The sequence below is a fragment of the Oncorhynchus kisutch genome, linkage group LG15 (genome assembly GCF_002021735.2).
Source record: "Oncorhynchus kisutch isolate 150728-3 linkage group LG15, Okis_V2, whole genome shotgun sequence".
Classification (NCBI taxonomy): Eukaryota; Metazoa; Chordata; class Actinopteri; order Salmoniformes; family Salmonidae; genus Oncorhynchus; species Oncorhynchus kisutch.
The window spans coordinates 31,643,532-31,664,048 of NC_034188.2; the positions used below are offsets into that span (position 1 = coordinate 31,643,532).

Consider the following 20,517-nt stretch of genomic DNA (forward strand, 5'->3'; position numbering starts at 1 on the left):
TATTGGTAATGTTGAGCAATGTTAGGTAGTATTGGGTAATGTTAGGTGGCATTGGGCAATGGCAGGTTATGTTAGGTAATATTGGGTAATGTCGAGTAATGGCAGGTTGTATTGGTAATGTCGAGTAATGTTAGGTAGTATTGGTAATGTTGAGCAATGTTAGGTAGTATTGGGTAATGTTAGGTGGCATTGGATAATGGCAGGTTATGTTAGGTAATATTGGGTAGTGTTGAGTAATGTCAGGTAGTACTGGGTAATGTTAGGTGGTATTGGTTAATGTCAGGTTATGTAAGGTAATATTGGGTAATGTTAGGTCATGTTGGGTAGAGTTGAGTAATGTTAGGTAGTATTGAGTAATGTTAAATGGTATTGGGTAATGTTGACTAATATTAGGTAGTATTGGGTAATGTTAAGTAATGCTAGGTAAATTGGGTAATGTTGAGTAAAGTTAGGTAGTATTGTGGGTGGGTGGGGTTATATCCTGCCTGTTTGGCCCTGTCCGGGGGTATCGTCGGACGGGGCCACAGAGTTTCCTGACCCCTCCTGTCTCAGTCTCCAATATTTGTGCTGCAGTAGTTATGTGTCGTGGGGCTAGGGTCAATCTGTTATATCTGGAGTATTTATTCTGTTTTATCCGGTGTCCTGTGTGAATTTACGTATGTTCTCTCTAATTCTCTCTCTTTCTCTCTCTCTCTTTCTCTCTCTCTGAGAATCTGAGCCCTAGGACCATGCCTCAGGACTACCTGGCCTGATGACTCCTTGATGTCCCCAGTCCACCTGGCCGTGCTGCTGCTCCAGTTTCAACTGTTCTGCCTACGGCTATGGAACCCTGACCTGTTCACCGGACGTGCTACCTATCCCAGACCTGCTGTTTTCAACTCTCTAGAGACAGCAGGAGCGATAGAGATACTCTGAATGATCGGCTATGAAAAGCCAACTGACATTTACTCCTGAGGTGCTGACCTGTTGAACCCTCGACAACAACTGTGATTATTTGAACATCTTGGTCATGTTCTGTTATAATCTCCACCCGGCACAGCCGGAAGAGGACTGGCCACCCCTCATAGCCTGGTTCCTCTCTAGGTTTCTTCCTAGGTTCTGGCCTTTCTTGGGAATATTTCCTAGCCACCGTGCTTCTACACCTGCATTGCTTGCTGTTTGGGGTTTTAGGCTGGGTTTCTGTGCAGCTCTTTGTGACATCAGCTGATGTAAGAAGGGCTTTATAAATCAATTTGATTGAAATTGGATATTGCACAATGTTAAGCAATGTTAGGCAGTATTGAGTAATGTTAGGTAGTATTGGGTAATGTTGTGTAATGTTAAGTAGTATTGGGTAATGTTAAGTAATGTTAGGTAGTATTGGGTAATGTTAAGTAACACTAGGTAATGTTCAGTAATGTTAGGTAGTATTTGGTAATGTTGAGTAATGTTAGATAGTATTGGGTAATGTTGAGTAATGCAAAGTAGTATTGGGTAATGTTGAGTAATATTAGGTAATGTTGAGAAATGTTAGGTAGTATTGGGTAATGTTGAGAAATATTAGGTAGTGTTGAGAAATGGTAGGTAGTATTGGGTAATGTTGAGAAATGTTAAGTAGTGTTGGGTAATGTTGAGTATTATTACGTAGTATTGGGTAATATTGAGTAATGTTAGGTAGTATTGGGTAATGTTGAGTAATGTTAGGTAGTATTGGGTAATGTTGAGTAATATTAGGTAATGTTGAGAAATGTTAGGTAGTATTGGGTAATGTTGAGAAATGTTAAGTAGTGTTGGGTAATGTTGAGTATTATTACGTAGTATTGGGTAATATTGAGTAATGTTAGGTAGTATTGGGTAATGTTGAGTAATGTTAGGTTAGCATTGGGTAATGTTGAGTAGTAGTACTCACAGCGTTGTTACTGAGCTCATCCTGGGCGTTGTTGCTGAGTTTGTTCTGCTGGTCCAGGGGGGAGGGACGAGGGGAAGGGGGAAGAATGCTCTCCACTGGCCGAGGGGGGGAGCTACCCATGGTACTTATGGAGTTCTCTGTGAGACGGACAGATAGACACAGTACATTACATATTGTGTGTGTGTGTGTGTGCATGTTCACATGAGTGCATGAGAGCGAGTGTAGCTGACCATGTGACAGATTGATGGATTGAAGTGTCAAGTAGTAAATGAATTGCTTGCCGTATGAAAATTGCATTGATTGGTTAGATGGTTAATTGACAGGTAGGTGGATGTATAGACTCACCCAGACAGACATTATTGGTGAACATGTTCTGGATCTTCAGGCAGTTCTTCCATTGGTTGCCACTGCCCTCACAATTGCACCACAGGGCCACGTCCATAGTGCTGTTGCTAAGGTAGTTGGGGGTCATGATGGTGCCTGGAGGAGGGGGTCAAAGGTTACAGAGGTCAACTCCTACTGCAAAAGGTCAAGTCCTACCGCTGGCCATCTGACGCCCCACTCACCCACCCCTGACATGACCCGATAACACCCTCTTGTCATCTTTATCACTCTCTAGTGATCCACCCAAATCTATATCCTAGAATACTCTTTATTCTCTCCATCTCTCTCCTCCCTCATCTCACCCCTCTCCATCCTTCATATATCTGCATCGCTCGTTCTCCTATAGCCTCATCTCCTCTCTCTTACCGATGAGTCCGGCGTAGGATTTGAGGCACACTGTTCCACTATCTCTGAAACAGCCCGAGGGGTAGTGGCCGGAGGACTGGCAGTTATGCTGGAAATCAGCCAGTCTGGACCTGAGACAGACACACAAACACACACGTACACATATGAAAATGTGAGCGCTTATAAGAGACACATGTGTTTATGTGTGCGTACATGTTGTGTGTCTGACCTGCAGAGTTGGTCCCTCGTGCAGGAGCTCTGCAGATGCAGACAGTTGGGCTGTTCCCCGTCTCTCTCCTGGTAGGAACAGGAAGGGACGATGGTCTTCCTGCGTCTCTCCCCACACAGTTTGTCAGTACAGGGGCAGAACAACAACCCCAGGCTGTACTCCCCTGGGACACGCTCCAGGAAGCGCCGCAGCGCCCGGTGGCACTTCTGCCTGTTGCAGTGGTCCAAGCCTGGGACGCGCTTAGTGCAGGCCAGGACGTACTCAGACCTCAGGGACCCGCATTTCTCATACAGACCACAGTCCTGGGCTGCCTTCAGACACGCGTTCTGTCCATCTAGAGGAAGAGAGGAGGCTGAGAGAGAGAGGGGAATGGGGAAAGATAGAGAGGAGGAGAGATATAGAGAGGAAGAGGAGAGCGAGGGAGATAGATAGAGGAAAGAAAGTAGACATCTGGTCACTTGAGGGCTGTGTAGATGAGTTGATTGATTGGGTTTTGTAGTGTATTGATATATTGAACAGGAGTGCCTGAGGGTTTTAATGTAATGGGGGGGATTGTGTCGTTGGCTACCTGCGGCCACTATGGAGGCCATGTGAGACATTTCCACTGGCGAGTCATCATAGGGAGACGCCTCCAAGTCCTCATAACCTACATGATCACAGAGGAGAACATCACATTACAACCTCATCATGACAACATCGGAGACAACGTTATATCACAACCCCAACACCATGATATCGCATTGTAACCTAACCATGACACGCAGGAGAGATCACCACGTAATCTATGCATCCCTAATCGCATCATAATCTCCCCACACCACAGGAGACTGAATCACAAGATAACGGAACACGCAGGGAAACATCACATTATAACAGGGACTCGAATCAGACAAACACCATTTCATTATATTCACACAGCTTCTGCCAACATCATAATAACACCTACTCTTAAAATCTAGCATGGATATATTTACCTAATAATAGGCATGTTGTTCCAGATTTGAAATAATTACATGGGTGTGGGTACAACCTAAATATACATATCTTATTCTGTTCATATGTAAATCCCGGTCATTATTTTTCCTAATGACACGGTAGGGGAGAGCACTCACTCTGTTAGAGTAGTGTGTAATTACCATATGCATGGTGACTAACAGGGCATGGGGAATAACTCCATTAGCTGTCATTCACCCTCATCGATGTGCGGACGGAGTGGCACCCTATTCCCTACGTAGTGCACTACTTTTGACCAGGGCCCATAGGGAATAGGGTGCCCACTATGTAGGGAATAGAGTGCCATTTAGGACGCAGTAGGACGGGTGGCCGTGCTTTGACAGTAGCATCACACGGTGGATGTAGGGTCGGGTCACAGAGGACGGCTAAGGGCCCAATCTAGTCGTGGCCAAATGGTGAGTCAAGAACCAGTGGTGCTAGAAGTCTATACTGAATCCTTACTTCTACATGCTAGTAACAAACATACACATTTATGTCACACACACACACAAACACACACTTTTCCCTTTTTCACACACGCTCACATGTACACACACTCACTCTGCAGGATCCTGACACTCCAGTAGACTCGGAGGCAGTGCTCCTCTCTGCGTGCGCCGCGCTGACACTTGCAGGCCAACAGGGGGGGGTAGTGCAGGGCGCTCAGGGCCTCCAGGCACCCTATCCTGGCCTTGCTCCCCTGCGGAGCCACCTCCTCCTCAGACACACAGTACCGCAAGGTGCTGTACAGCTCCTTGCACTGGGGATCTGCTTCACACCCAATCTCTGCCTCCACACAGTCCATAATGCCCGGGGGGAGGGGCGGCAAGGAGGTGACCACATCTAGAGGGGGGAGTCAGAGAGGGGAAGGGGAGGGGGAGAATGGTAAGCCATCTCTACATTCAAAGACTCAATCATGAACACTCTTACTAACACTTGTAAGGCTGCTTCACGTGATGCGTTGTCTCTAACTTCTTGCCCTTTGTCATGTTGTGTTGCTACCGTGTTGTTGTCATGTGTTGCTACCATGTTGTGTTGTTGTCTTAGGTCTGTCTTTATGTAGTGTTGTGGTGCCTCTCTTGTCGTGCTGTGTGTTTTGTCCGTTCTTTTTAGGTTTAATCCCAGCCCCCGTCCCGGCAGGAGGCCTTTTGCCTCTTGGTAGGCCGTCATTGTAAAAAATCATTTGTTCCTAACTGAATTGCCTAGTTAAATAAAGGTTAAATCAAATGTTTTAAAAAGCCATATTATACGGATGACATTGTAAATGGTCCTCACAATATGGCAGCCAGGGAACCCACTACAGAATGTTGCTTTGGAAAGGGAATGTCCATTCTACAAATATATTTCTCAAATACCATATCCAGGCTGTATCACATCCGGCCGCGATTGGGAGTCACATTGGACGGCGCACAATTGGCCCAGCGTCGTCCGGGTTTGGCCGGGGTAGGGGAGGGTTTGGCAGGGGTAGGCCGTCATTGTAAATAATAACTTGTTCTTAACTGACTTGCCTCGTTAAATAAAGGTTAAAAACATTTTTTTAAATCACTCTGTGCTACAATGTATTTGTCTTCGGGATGAATGCACTGACACTGAATATGAAAAGCCAGTACTGTCCTCTTATATATGTAATTTGCTTGGATGTGAAGGAATTTTCATTGCATGAATCTAAATGTATTGTGATGAGTGTTCCATATTGTGTGGAGAAAAGCCAGAGCTTACACAGCACGAGGCTTCATATTTGGAAAATACTTCATATTTTACCCCCAAAAATGTTCTGCATTATATTTTTCACTGCTCTCCACTTTAATTTGTAAGCCAAAAGCAAAATGCTCCCTTGGTAAAATTCAATGGCTCACGCACAGACCTACACACACACACACACACACACACACACATGCCCTGAGAGAGACCTTTTTGCGTCTGGTTTATGCTGTGGGGGAGACTGAGGGGCGGAGCCTATCATAACTACAAAACACAACACCACACATCCACAGGAGGGGGAAGAGCAATCTGTCTGTGACACACGCACACAGACACCCTACCACACACGCACACAGACACCCTACCACACACGCACACAGACACCCTACCACACACGCACACAGACACCCTTCCACACACGCACACTAGATGAATGAAGTGGTTGAGAGAGCAAAAAGAGATTAATATTCAACAGAGCAGCAAATGTAAATCGAATATAATGAGTTTCATGAAATAGACTACCCGAGACACTAGGCACAGCATAGATCAACGGGAGAATGCAAATCGACTAAATAATGTACAGTGGGGTGCTTGTACCCTTAAACACCAGAGCACCAACTCCAAAACGAATGACCCAGGTCACTTAAAAACCTGGAAGCTCATCAGACTTCCCCCTAAACCAGTCACGTGTTGCCATAGACATACCAGGCGAATCACTCACTGTCACATGACGTCACATTGACCTCATCACCTTTCAAAAGGAGAAGCTGAGGGCCAGTATGTATGTGGTTTATAAGACATTATAAATGCTCATACACATGTTTACAGTCAAGTTATAAAGCATTACACCTATAAGGTTTAAGTAAAGTGTTCCCGTTTTACTTGTAACTGATCCTGGGCCAGTTCTGATGTGTTGTTCGTTAATGGGGCGGCAGGGTAGCCTAGTGGTTAGAGTGTTGGACTAGTAACTGGAATGTTGCAAGTTCATACCACCGAGCTGACAAGGTACAAATCTGTCGTTTTGCAACCCTGAACAGGCACTTAACCCACTGTTCCTAGGCTGTCATTGAAAATAAGAATTTGTTCTTAACTGACTTGCCTAGTTAAATAAAGGTTTAAAAAAAAAAGGGTTAGGGATAGGTCACAGATTGGGAGGGCTGGCTCTAGATCTGTGGTTATGGGTGCAGTGCAGTGCTATCCCAGAGTTCAGTTCAAGGAGCAGTGAGGTGTGATGTCATGCAGTCCCCATGGGTACAGCAGAATGGGCATATGACAGGCTTCCAGTGAAGATATACACATACACACCAAATCTCCCAGCCAAGGAGACAAAATCCGTACACACCATCTGTTGCTCCTGTGTTTGAGATTCCAAATCCTTGTTCTCAACAAACACACAAACGTGCCCTAGTCTCTCTCTCTCTCAATTCAATTTCAATTTAAGGGCTTTATTGGCATGGCAAACATTTACATTGCCAAAGCAAGTGAAATAGATAATAAACAAAAGTGAAATAAACAATAAAAAAATGTACAGTAAACATTACACTTACAAAAGTTCCATAAGAATAAAGACATTTTAAATGTCATATTATATATATTTATATTTATTATATATATATATATATATATATTTAGTGTTGTAGTTAAAGTACGAATGGGAAAATAAATAAACATAAAAATAGGTTGTATTTACAATGGTGTTTGTTCTTCACTGGTTGCCAGGTCACAAATCTTGCTGCTGTGATGGCACACTGTGGTATTTCACCCAGTAGATATGGGAGTTTATCAAAATTGGATTTCTTTTTGAATTCTTTATGGGTGTGTGTAATCTGAGGGAAATATGTGTCTCTATCATGGTCGTACATTTGGCGGGAGGTTAGGAAGTGGAGCTCAGTTTCCACCTCATTTTGTGGGCAGTGTGCACATAGCCTGTCTTCTCTTGAGAGCCAGGTCTGCCTTCGGCGGCCTTTCTCAATATCAAGGCTATGCTCACTGAGTCTGTACATAGTCAAAGATTTCCTTAATTTTGGGTCAGTCACAGCGGTCTCTCTCTCTCTCTCTCTCTCTCCCTCTCTCTCTCTCTCTTGCTCTCTCTCTCTCTCTCTCTTGCTCTCTCCCTCTCTCTCTCTCTCTCTCTCTCTCTCCCTCTCTCTCTCTCTCTCTCTCTCTCTCCCTCCCTCCATTTCTCTCTCTCTCTCTCCCTCCCTCCATCTCTCTCTCTCTCCCTCTCTCCCTCCATCTCTCTCTCCCTCTCTCTCTCTCTCTCCCCTCCCTCCATCTCTCTCTCCCTCCCTCCATCTCTCTCTCCCTCCCTCCATCTCTCTCTCTCTCTCTCTCCCTCCCTCCCTCCATCTCTCTCTCCCTCTCTCTATCTCCCTCCCTCCCTCTCTCTCTCTCTCCCTCTCTCTCTCTCTCTCTCTCCCTCCCTCTCTCTCTCTCAAACCCCCTGAAACATACGACTAATAAAACTTCAAACGTGAAACACACACCGACCTTGGCTGTCCCTGTCCCTATCTGAACACACAATCCATATTCCAAACAAAATGTTTTATCAACCCTATCATCACATCTGTACACTATGTATACAGCGCATTTGGAATGTATTCAGGTGTGCCTTGATAAAAATACATTTGTGGAATTTCTTTCCTTCTTAATGTGTTTGAGCCAATCAGTTGTGTTGTGACAAGGTAGGAGGGGTATACAGAAGATAGCCCTATTTGGTAAAAGACCAAGTCCATATTATGGCAAGAACAGCTCAAATAGGCAAAGAGAAACAACAGTCCATCATTACTTTAAGACATGAAGGTCAGTCAATCTGGAAAATGTCAAGAACAAGAACTGTTCTTATAGGCACTTTAGTATTGCCAGCCTAATCTCAGGAGTTGATAGGCTTGAAGACATAAACAGCACTGTGCATCAAACAATGCTAAGAGCTGCTGGCAAACACAGTAAAGTGCTGTTTGAATGGATGCTTACGAGCCTATTGCTGCCTACCACCGCTCAGTCAGACTGCTCTATCAAATATCAAATCATAGACTTAATTATAATATAATAAACACAGAAATACGAGCCTTTGGTCATTAATATGGTCAAATCCGGAAACTATAATTTCGGAAAACAAAACCTTGATTATTTCAGTGAAATACGGAACCGTTCCGTATTTTATCGAACGGGTGGCATCCCTAAGTCTAAATATTGCTGTTACATTGCACAACCTTCAATGTTATGTCATAATTATGTAAAATTATGGCAAATTAGTTCGCAACGAGCCACTGTTGCATATACCCTGACTCTGCTTGCACTGAACGCAAGAAGTGACACAATTTCCCTAGTTAATATTGCCTGCCGACATTAATTTCTTTTAACTAAATATGCAGGTTGAAAAAAAAATACTTCTGTGTATTGATTTTAAGAAAGGCATTGATGTTTATGGTTAGGTACATTTGTGCAACGATTGTGCTTTTTCGCGAACGCGCTTTTGTTAAACCATCACCCGTTTGGTGAAGTTGAGGTAGGCTGTGATTCGATGATAAATTAACAGGCAACGCATTGATAATATGCAACGCAGGACAAGCTAGTTACCCTAGCAATATCATCAACCATGTGTAGAAGACCATGCCTGCCAAGAAGACCATGCCGATTAATCGGTTGACCTCTAAAAGAAACCACTACTAAAGGACACCAATAATAAGAAGAGACTTGCTATGGCCAAGAAACACAAGCAATGGACATTCTCTGGTCTGGAGTCCAAATTGGAGATTTCTGGTTCCAACCGTCGTGTCTTTCTGAGACGCGGTGTAGGTGAACGGATGATCTCCGCATGTGTATTTCCCACCTTAAAGCATGGAGGAGGAGGTGTTATGCTGTGGGGGTGCTTTGATGGTGATACTGTCTGTGATTTATTTAGAATTCAAGGCATACTTAACCAGCATGGCTACCACAGAATTCTGCAACGATACGCAATTCCATCTGGTTTGGGCTTAGTGAGACTATCATTTGTTTTTCAACAGGACAATGACCCAACACACCTCCAGGCTGTGTAAGGGCTATTTTACCAAGAAGGAGAGTGACGGAGTGCTGCATCAGATGAGCTGGCCTCCACAATCCCCGGACCTCAACCAAATTGAGATGGTTTGGGATGAGTCGGACTGCAGAGTGAAGGAAAAGCAGCCAAAAAGTGCTCAGCATATGTGGGAAGTCCTTCAAGACTGTTTGAAAAGCATTCCAGGTGATGATGGTTGAGAGAATGCCAAGAGTGTTCAAAGCTGTCATCAAGGCAAAGGGTGGCTATTTGAAAAATCTCAAATATAAAATATATTTTGATTTGTTTAACTCTTCTTTGGTTACTACATGAATCCATGTGTTATTTCATAGTTGTGATGTCTTCACTATTATTCTACAATGTACAAAATAGTAAAAAATAAAGAAAAACCCTTGGATGAGTAGGTGTTCTAAAACGTTTGACTGGTAGTGTATATACATTTGTAAAAATTTCTAAAAACCTGTTTTTGTTTTGTCATTATGAGGTATTGTGTGGAAATTGATAAGGAAAAAAATCCATTTTAGAATAAGGCTTTAATGTAACAAAATGTTGAAAAAGTCAAGGGGTCTGAATACTTTCCGAATGCACTGTACCTTTTTCATGCATGTTTTTTTCTTTCCCTTGTCGTCATCCCTCTTCATGAGGAAATCATAATGGAGTTTACAGTTCCGTCTAGGTTGTTCCAAATGATTTCAATCATTTTCTGATTTGAACAAAAACATTCATACATGTTTTCCCATGGTGGAAGTAGTCAGCAAGTGACTTTTTGGACCTGATTGTGTCTTCACCACTGAAAAAGATCAACTGTTCAGTTTGATATCATTTGAAAGCTTAAAAGCAGGTTTGTCAAACTATTCTAGGATTTCTTAAAAAAATGTTTGAATGAAAAAAAGGAATGTAAATGATCTAAAAATGTGTAAACTCCCCCCAAAAATATCATTTTCAGAAATGTTGTACTTTAGACCCTATTTTACATAATCCGAGGTGTTTGTGTTGTGCCCAACATTGGTTGAGACACTGAATAGTCTTGAATACAGGGTGGGTGTCATTTCAACCATAGAAATGGAACTCATAGAATGGACCTATCCCTTCAGACCCCTGCAATTTAGCTGGTACACCACTGACATTTAAATTGAATTGATACTTTAACTTCTGATTACTACCAGAAACATGTCCACCGGTCCACCCACTGTTGAAAGTTAACTTGGGAATGTCTATTCTATTATCTATAGTTCTGTGATTTCAGTAGGTTTCCTACGGAAGATAGATAGTTTAATTTATAACAATGAATATTCCCACTCAAGTCAATATTCTACGATGTGTGGAACTCCAACCATCCATGTGGTACCATATGAAAGTTGAAATTTCAACATTATAGTACATTTATAAACCAAAACATGACACCCATGCAGTATTCAGGGTGGGGCGGCAGGTAGCCTAGCAGTTAGAGCGTTGGACTAGTACACAAAAGGTTGCAAGATCAAATCCCTGAGCTGATATGTTAAAAATATGTTGTTCTGCCCATGAACAAGGCAGTTAACCACTATTGCTGTCGTTGAAAATAAGAATTTGTTCTTAACTGACTTGCCTAGTTAAATGAAGGTAAAATGTTTTTAAAAAATCTATATGATAAACTGGGTGATTCCAGCCTTAAATGCTGATTGGCTGACAGCTGTGGTATGACAACAATATATTGTTACTGCTCTAATTACATAGGTAACCAGTTTATAATAGCAATAAGGCACCTCAGGAGCTTGTGATATATGGCCAATATTCCACGGCTAAGGGTAGGTAGTGTCCAGGCACTCTGCGTTGCATCGTGGGTAAGAACAGCTCTTTGCCGTGGACTATTTGCATTGTGCCCCCCCAACCCCTCTTTTATGCTGCTGCTACTCTCTGTTTATCATATATGCATAGTCATTTTAACTATACATTCATGTACATACTACCTCAATTATCCCAACTAGCCGGTGTCCCCGCACATTGGCTACCCGGACTATCTGCATTGTGTCCCGCCACCCACCACCCGCCAACCCCTCTTTTACGCTACTGCTACCCTCTGTTTATCATATATGCATAGTCAATTTAACTATACCTACAAGTACATACTACCTCAATTAGACAGACTAACCGGTGCCTGTATATAGCCTCAATACTGTTATAGCCTCGCTATTGTACATAGCCTCGCCACTGTTTTTTTTCACTGTCTTTTTACTGTTGTACTTATCTATTGTTCAACTAATACCTATTTTTTTATAAAAAATTGCACTGTTGGGCCTGTAAGTAAGCATTTCACTGTAAGGCCTGTTGTATTCGGTGCATGTGACAAATAAACTGTGATTAGATTTGATATTGGCCATACATCTTACCCCCTCAGGCCTTATTGCTTAAGTAAGCTGTATCTCAACCAATGACGGGCTCAACACAAAAACAACCCAGATGACGTAAAATACAGTCTGAGCTACAATATATCTGAACATTATTTTTTAAATTATTTACACGTTTGTAGATAACTGACTTTAAAGATTAAAAAAATGTTGTTTTTATGAAGATTTGTATTTATTTATATAAATCATAAAGCAATTTGACAACCCTGTTTGTAAGCTTTCAAATTATATCAAACTTGAACCGTTAATCTTTTTCAGTGATGAAAACATGTCTCATGGTATGGTGGGGTATGCAAAATGGGTCAACTTTGAGCACCTCTATCTCCTGAATGTGTTGGTATTCAGGTCCAAAAAGTTACTTTCTGACCACTTCCACCATGGACAAACATGTATGGAAGGTTCAAATCAAAAGGTGTGCAGTGAGAAAGTGATTCAAATCATATGGAACCTCTTTATGACCTTTTCCAAAGCCCTACTGTTCAAACCCCAGCCTCCCGCTATGCGGTAAAATCCCCTCCGACGGAGATATCAGGTAGGCTGGAGTCTAGGCCTAATACACTTTGGAACACCTGTCACCGGAGTGTGTGACACGAGATGGGCGCGCGCCCCGGGAGGCAGTCAACACATATTGCGCGACCCCGCCGTGTGGCGCCCAGTCCCGGTGTCTGTCTCCGCGGCTATTCAAACACACCTGGACGCGCATCTGGCCACAAGCACCTGCGTGCCGATAAGACGTCAACCACGATTCCGCTGTTTGCACACCGGTGTCGGTTGAATGCGCTTCCTCATTGAACAACAACTTTACAATTTATTCTGATGTGCGGTTGGAGGTGAGGTGAATTTGTATTAACATTTTTTTTAAATCAAGAGACCTGTAAGCCAAAAAGGTGTTCGCGTTAATCAAAACACGTTCACTCGGGACGAGGGAGAAAAAGACACCGCGCTGATATACGATGCGACCCTTGTCGACTAGGCCTACACCAGCACATCAAACACACAATAATTAACTCGGCTAATAAATAAAACTGTCGATCCGTGGGGGAATTATGCGTGCAGCCTATGCCTTAGTCGGCAGCAATCCCCCGAGCGGAGGCTTGGGGATGCCAACTTCCGAATATCCAAATATAGTGGTTGTACAAGAGATCATCAACCTTTGCCCAAAGTCTGGAATGGAAATGTCTTAAGAATTTTCCGTAATCAGATCACAAAGTTGAAATTCAAGTCGTTTCCATTTGTTTCCTAAAGTCTCTAATTTCATCAAATATTCCTGCTGTCATAAAGGTTTTATTAAGAGCAGCCTAGATTCAAGGAATACAATCCTTGCAAAGAGTACATTTATTTGGAAAATTAGAAGCCAAACTGTATCCAAAGCTCACTGAAAACGCGCATTTGAGCCATGAATGTAAAATGTTAAATCAAAGAATTGGCGTTGTGGGCAATTAGCCTTATTACGTCTTCAGACTTTAAATACGATATTAGTAAGGTGTCATGATTGCCGATACAATCATATTGCTAAAAAAGTGATTTTAAGGCTAGAATGACTGACGACTAAAATGGATGTAACACCATTGGATACCTTCCTGCATCTTACCTTGTATGAAGATGCTGAGCAGTATTCCGAGGAACAACATCTCCGTTATGGGGCGGGAAGAGGCACCGGGACACGGAAAGGGAGATGGAATTTGGACTTCGTGCGTTTGCTCCGCCACGGCTCTATTCGCCCGCACACGACCCGCGTCACTCCGCTCAACGTTACATCCAGCGGGAGTCACGCTCCACGGTTCTGGGTACGTGTTGCTGGTGTATAGTCCTGTATAACGATTAATTCCTTAGATTACACTGGTTGAGAAAACAGCTAACATAGTTTGACTGTCACCACCGCCAAAGTGCGCAGCGTATAGCGCGTGCACCGATAGACTGAACACAATTAACCAAGACTCCCAAATACAGCTGTGGAACATCAGGTTACTCTGCATCCATAGATAGTGTCAAAATTAGAGAATATTTTTCTAATGCCATTTCTCTCTCCGCAGTGGCACTAGAGGAGCCCGTCTACATGCTGCCGGAGACGTCGGGAGACCATGAGGATGACAGATGCAGTGCAGTTGCGTTATTAACCGGCGGTCCCTCCTCCTCGGGCTCGTCCGTTCACTGTGCGACAGTGGGTTAAATGCTATACACAGCTGTGTCCTGATGATTGGCTCAGAAGAAGAAGTTCTCAGATGCGACGACGGGGACATATAGTAAAGGGTGTACCAGGCTATATTAAGTCTGGACATATTCGAGTATCCTCATAGTTTCAAACTAAATATGATTTCATGGACGTTTGTATTTCATGTAGCCTACCATATTACATCAGCCATGTCTGAATGCAGGTCCCCTTATCCTCGGACTAATGACATGATGCCCTGGTGTGTTTGTAAATATTGACCTTCGGACTTTCCTGTCAACACCTCGCACTGTTGTGAAATATATTGGCTAGTGCACAGGCTATGCTATCATGGCCCCAGATCTGTCTGTGGCTTGCCAACTCAAATGCTTATTGTCAAGCCAAACACTCCCTTTATATTGACTGACAAACTTTTCCATTCGGTATATTCTGTTGCTGCCATGCAATGCCATTCTATTCTATTGAGGGGGTGAGTGTTGAAGTGGATGTGTAGCCTAATGTGCAAGTGGAGAAGAGGCTCAGGGAGGTTTATGGCCGGGCAGCCATAAATAATCATGACAGAAGCGATGAGAGGAGGATCATGAGTCTTTAAATTATTTACGCAATTTCATAATTGGCAAACTCACTGGCTTGAGAACTGTGTAGTTTACGAGCTGGAATCTGCATGCTAATGAAGCCAACCTGTCAGGATGTCACTGATTATAAGACAATGGAACAAGAAAACAATTGGGGTGCTTATGAAAAACATTAGCCTACTGTGTTAGGCCTACTGGTTTCTTGTACAACGATGTTCAGAATATTCAACTTCAAATTTCTAGACCGATGAGAGAGAGAGAAACACACCCTATATGACTTCTGCTGTTGCTGGTATTCACAATCCGGTATTCACTGCTTGTTTACTATTTTCAACATCAAATTGCCAACAGCAATCATCGGTGGGGTCATTTTAATGATGACACACACAGACATCCACATGTTATGGTCTTGTCCGGTCAAATAAATGACAGGCCTTTGTGTTGTCACCCCAGAGGTCGTATAACCCTACAGCCTGCTGGGTAATCACCAGGACCTATCCATTCAGCTAATCAGGGAAGAGATCCTGGACAATACTATGACAACACAATGTAACAGCTTCACCACCATCTGGCTAGAACTACTGTTCCACCTTCCTTCTCAACTACCTCTCTCCCTCTCTCTATTCTCTCTTCGACCACCCTTACCAAGGTTTCCAAACAGCTTCTCCCAAACGCAACCTTCTCTGTCTTCCCCGGTTCTCTCTCACACTAGTCCTGCTAAAACTGCTGTCTACTACAATAATATCATACTGTACACTAATACCATTATCCTAAATCAGACCAGATTTATAGACTTATCTTTTCATTAATGTGTACTATGCCTGTGCATCAACATCCATTTGAAAAGGGGGAGAGACATGACCCACTGGCACAAACGTCAATTCAACGTCTATTCCATGTTGGTTCAATGTAATTTCATTGAAATGACGTAGAAACAACGTTGATTCAACCAGTTTGTGCCCAGTGGGGAGGAGAGTAGGGTGAATATCCACACAGGCATATAATACCCAGATATTGTTACAAAATCTCACAAACAATTTCACACGCAATTTCTCTCACTCTCTCTCCCGTTTTATATTATTTTTAGTTCCCCTTGATATGGCAAATGACAAAACAATCAAAGGCAGTGAGACGGTAGTTTAACAGCTCACAGCACCAGGAAGACAAAACAAACAAGACATTCAGTGAAATCTACACGATACAGGGGGAAGTGGATACTGAAGGCATTCATCTGAAATGTGTCTTCCTCTCTGTGATTGATTGATTGATACATTTTATTTGACCGTTTAAAACGTGACAGGGATCCTATAGACTTGTTTCCATTGTGGTCCCCAAATTCCACGGTGCAAAAAAAAAGAAAATGACATAGATACAGACACATTACAGAGATGCAGACACATTACAGAGATGCAGACACATTACAGAGATGCAGACACATTACAGAGATGCAGACACATTACAGAGATGCAGACACATTACAGAGATACAGACGTAGATTACATAGATTTCTATTGCTCGATCATTAGCCAGCTTTTGACATTCATGAGGTTATTGTCGGCATGGCTTTGAGTTGCTGTGGTAGTTTGTTCCATTCAACTTCACCGGTGTACACTGAGTATACCAAACATTTGGAACACCTTTCTGATATTGAGTTGCACCCCCTTTTGCCCTCAGAACAGCCTCAATTTGTTGGAGCATGGACTCCACAAAGTGTCGAAAGCGTTCCATTGGGATGCTGGCCCATGTTGACTCCAATGCTTCCCATAGTTGTGTCAAGTTGGTTGGATGGTCCTTTGGGTGGTGGACCATTCTTGATACACACGGGAAACTGTTGAGTGTGAAAAACCCAGCAGTGTTGCAGTTCGTGACACAAACTGGTGTGCCTGACACTGCCATACCCAGTTTAAAGGCACTTCAATCCTTTACCTTGCCCATTCACCATCTGAATGGCACACATACAATGAGTATACAAAACATTAAGGACACCAGGTGAATCCAGGTGAAAGCTACGATCCCTTATTGATGTCACTTGTTAAATCCACTTCAATCAGTGTAGATGGAGGCGGTAGACTAAAGAAGGATTTTTAAGCCTTGAGACAACTGAGACATGGATTGTGTATGTATGCCAGTCAGAGGGTGAATGGGCAAGACAAAATATTTAAGTGCCTTTGAATGGGGTATGGTAGTAGGTGCCAGGAGCACTGAAACGCTGCTGGTGTAACAGTATAACTTTAGACCGTCCCCTCGCCCATACCTGGGCGCGAACCAGGGACCCTCTGCACACATCAACAACAGTCACCCATGAAGCATCGTTACCCATTGCTCCACAAAAGCCACAGCCCTTGCAGAACAAGGGGAACCAGTACTTCAAGGTCTATAGCGCGCACCACCGCTAACTAGCTAGCCGTTTAACTGGGGTTTTCAAGCGCAACAGTTTCCTATGCGTATCAAGAATGGTCCACCACCCACTGGACATCCAGCCAACTTGACATAACTGTGGGAAGCATTGGAGTCAACATAGGCCAGCATATCTGTGGAATGCTTTCAACACCTTGTAGAGTCCATGCCCCAACGAATTGAGGCTGTTCTGAAGGTTTAAAAAAATCATTAACCTGTCTCCTCACCCTTCATTGAAGTGGATTTAACAGGTGACATTAACATGGGATCATAGCTTTCACCTGGTACCTTGGGGTTCTTAATGTTTTGTACACTCAGTGTATAAAAAGGTGTTCTTACCAGATAGACTCTTAACTTTAAAATGTACAATGGACCAAGAGACCAGAGGTGGTAGAATGGAGTGATGGGGTTGGGTTGTAGGGTTTGAGCATAGCCTGAAGGTAGGGAAGGGCAGTTCCTCTTGCTGCTCCATAGGCAAGTACCATGATCTTGTATTGGATGCGAGCTTCGACTGGGAACCAGTGGAGTGTGCGGAGGAGTGGGGTGACATGGGAGAACTTGGGAAGATCGAACACTAGTCAAGCTGCAGCATTATGGATAAGTTGCAGGGGTTTGATGGCACAAGCGGGGAGCCCAGGCAACAGTGAGCTGCAGTAGTCCAGACTGGAGATGACAAGTGCCTGGATTACGACCTGTGCCACTTCTTGTGTGTGGTAGGGTCGTATGTTGTAGAGCATAAACCTGCAGGAGCGAGTCACTGCTTTGATGTTTGCAGAGAACAACGGGGTGTTATCCAGGGTCACGCCAAGGTTCTTTGCACTCTGGGAGGGTGACACAGTGGAGTTGTCAACTGTAATGGAGAGGTCATTGAGTGGGCAGGCCTTCGCCGGGAGGAAGAGCAGCTCCGTCTTGTCGAGGTTGAGCTTGAGATGGTGGGCCGACATCCAAGCTGAGATATCTGCCAGGCACGCAGAGATACGTATCGCCACCTGGGTGTCTGAAGGGGGGGGAAGAGAAAAGTAGTTGAGTGTCATCTGAATAGCAATGAGGAGAGACCATGTGATGATATGACAGTGCCGAGTGACTTGGTGTATAGAGAGAAAAGGAGAAGGCCTACAACCAAGCCCTTGGGGACACCAGTAGTGAGAGTATGTGGTGCAGGCACAGATCCTCGTAGGATGCAATACAACAGTGTGCAGAGCCTGAGATGCCCAGTCCTGAGAGGGTGGAGAGGAGGATCTGATGGTCGAAGGCAGGGGATAGATCTAGGAGGATGAGAACAGAGGATAGAGATTTAGCTTTGGCAGGGTGGAGAGCCTCCGTGCCACAGAGAAGACCAGTCTCGATTAAGAGACGCGTCTTGACGCCTGACTGGTTAGGGTCAAGAAGATCGTTCTGAGAGAGACAGTGAGAGAGTTGTTCAGAGGCAGCATGATCAAGTGTTAATCTATGCCAGATTAAGTGATATGACATGCTATTCTATAAAATCCTTTCTCTGTAATTAATATTACCTGATTGAGCTAATCATGTAAATGAAATTAACTAGAATGTCGGGGGACCACGAAAAAATATTTATAGAGCAGTTATCTTCCGAATAAACTCTAAAAGACCTAGTAATATTTTACATCAATAGCAGTCAATATTAATCGTCACGTTAATTCAGTCTCATCTGAAAGTTGTAAATTCTTGATTATCTTCACGATCCTGGCTAACAAGTTGAATCAGCAATACAATACATTGGGTTTAATTATTTATTTACTAAATACCTAACTAATCACACAGGATTACAAACACAGACTGAATCATACCTTGATTACAAATTACGTCATAAAGGAAAATGTCCCTAGCGGACAAAACAGATATGACAGCTGGTTACCCAAAGAAAAGGGGGCTGGGTTTGAGTGAAAGAGTGGGAAGACTGAAGAACAAAGGGAGAAGCGATGTCTCTATCGGGACGTAGGCAACTACTCCATCGTAAATACAGAATCTTATACATTCTAAATTACCGCCCATTTGGAAAAGGAAAATGCAATAAATATTTACTCTGAGCTGCGCTTCGGTAGGTTGGTGGTAGATGGATGGCCGTGTTGCCCAACAGAGTCCTTTGTCCTTTGAAGAATGTCTCTGGTGGTAAATAGGTTACGTTGTAGTAACGTCGTTGTGTGGTAGATGGGATACTCTGTCTGTTCTTTCCTAGCCCACATTTGCAGCTGCTGTTGCTAACTCAACGGCTAGGAGGTATCACTTCTGTAGTGAATAAGAGTTCAAAGTTCATACCATTCGCAACCAAAGCTCACGCTGAGGTTGGCTTCGTTCTGTAGTTATTATCTGAACCCTTCTGACATCGGATCGTCATCCTAATGTACCCGGAACAGATAGTTATATTGTCGTCAAGGCTTTATATAGGAAGGGAGAGGAGGGCGTGTTTCATAGTTTATAAACCAATGTCTCTTCACAGTCGGACCTAATTCACCCATGAAAACCCAATTCTCACATTTTAGAAGCTAAAATCACAATTCATCCCCTCCCAAATAATTTCATATTCAAACATTTAAATTGCACAACAATTCCATGTGAATCTGATAACTATAATGTGTAGACTTTCCACTGTTCCGTTTATGTCATCCTATCATTGATGAGCATGTCTCAGATGACAACCGAACTAACATCATATTCATTAAGTACCAATGCATATGTTCAACTGGTTGGATTACCAAAATATAGTTCATTTCCCACCACCTTCTGATGTTCCCAGAATCTCTGTTTAACAAAGGCTATTATAGAGTCCCTCTGTAGAGTCAAGAGAGAGGGAAGGGAGAAAGGTATTTATGGGGGGGGTCATAAACCTTACCCACAGGCCGACATCATGACAGTCCCCCTATGTTAGGTTCAATCTTGCGATTAACCTGCATGTTGCAAACCAACATAAAAATGACCGTGGGTTGTCCTGGTTGTGGACCATCGTTGTGGTCCCCATCTGGTGGTTGATCCGGGTAGGGTTTATGCGAATGAAGTCCGCTCCAAGGCTGGGCAGCATATGTCCAGTTGGTGATCGCTGTTGCAGTCCCCCCTCTGGTGGTCGACCCGGGTATGGTGTCTGCAAATGAAGAAGTCCGCTCCAAGGCTGAGCAGCGGATGTCCGGATGGCGTTGCCGTTCCAGACCCGTCATCTGGTCGTCCAGACTGGAAGATCTGGGCAGTAACTTAGGCAGATGTTAACGCACACACACTCATGAAATATATCATTACATTTCCTCCCAAATGAGCAGCGTTGTGGCACTAACTGATGGTTGTATGGGGAAGTTGTTTATGGCTCTATCACTTTCTACATGCCGAAGAAAATGACACAAAATGAATGAAAGCATAAACAAAACAAAATATAGTTATGCCACCTTAATCATCTAATTGG

The 20,517-nt window shown here is 43.5% G+C and overlaps 1 protein-coding gene across 1 annotated transcript in view; it reads right to left on the bottom strand.

Annotated features, from left to right (window-relative positions):
* Nucleotides 1–14,050, bottom strand: part of LOC109905176 (GDNF family receptor alpha-4-like) — a 17,540-nt gene extending 3,490 nt beyond the window's left edge. Inside the window, exons 1-7 of the mRNA XM_020502405.2 lie at nucleotides 13,558–14,050; nucleotides 4,401–4,682; nucleotides 3,415–3,492; nucleotides 2,847–3,198; nucleotides 2,639–2,748; nucleotides 2,234–2,368; nucleotides 1,889–2,025 (exon numbers count right to left, since the gene is read on the bottom strand). Coding sequence (XP_020357994.1) covers nucleotides 1,889–2,025; nucleotides 2,234–2,368; nucleotides 2,639–2,748; nucleotides 2,847–3,198; nucleotides 3,415–3,492; nucleotides 4,401–4,682; nucleotides 13,558–13,597 — 1,134 coding nt within the window. The 5' untranslated portion in view covers nucleotides 13,598–14,050. The remainder of the gene's footprint in view (nucleotides 1–1,888; nucleotides 2,026–2,233; nucleotides 2,369–2,638; nucleotides 2,749–2,846; nucleotides 3,199–3,414; nucleotides 3,493–4,400; nucleotides 4,683–13,557) is intronic.
* Nucleotides 14,051–20,517: the final 6,467 nt, after the last annotated feature.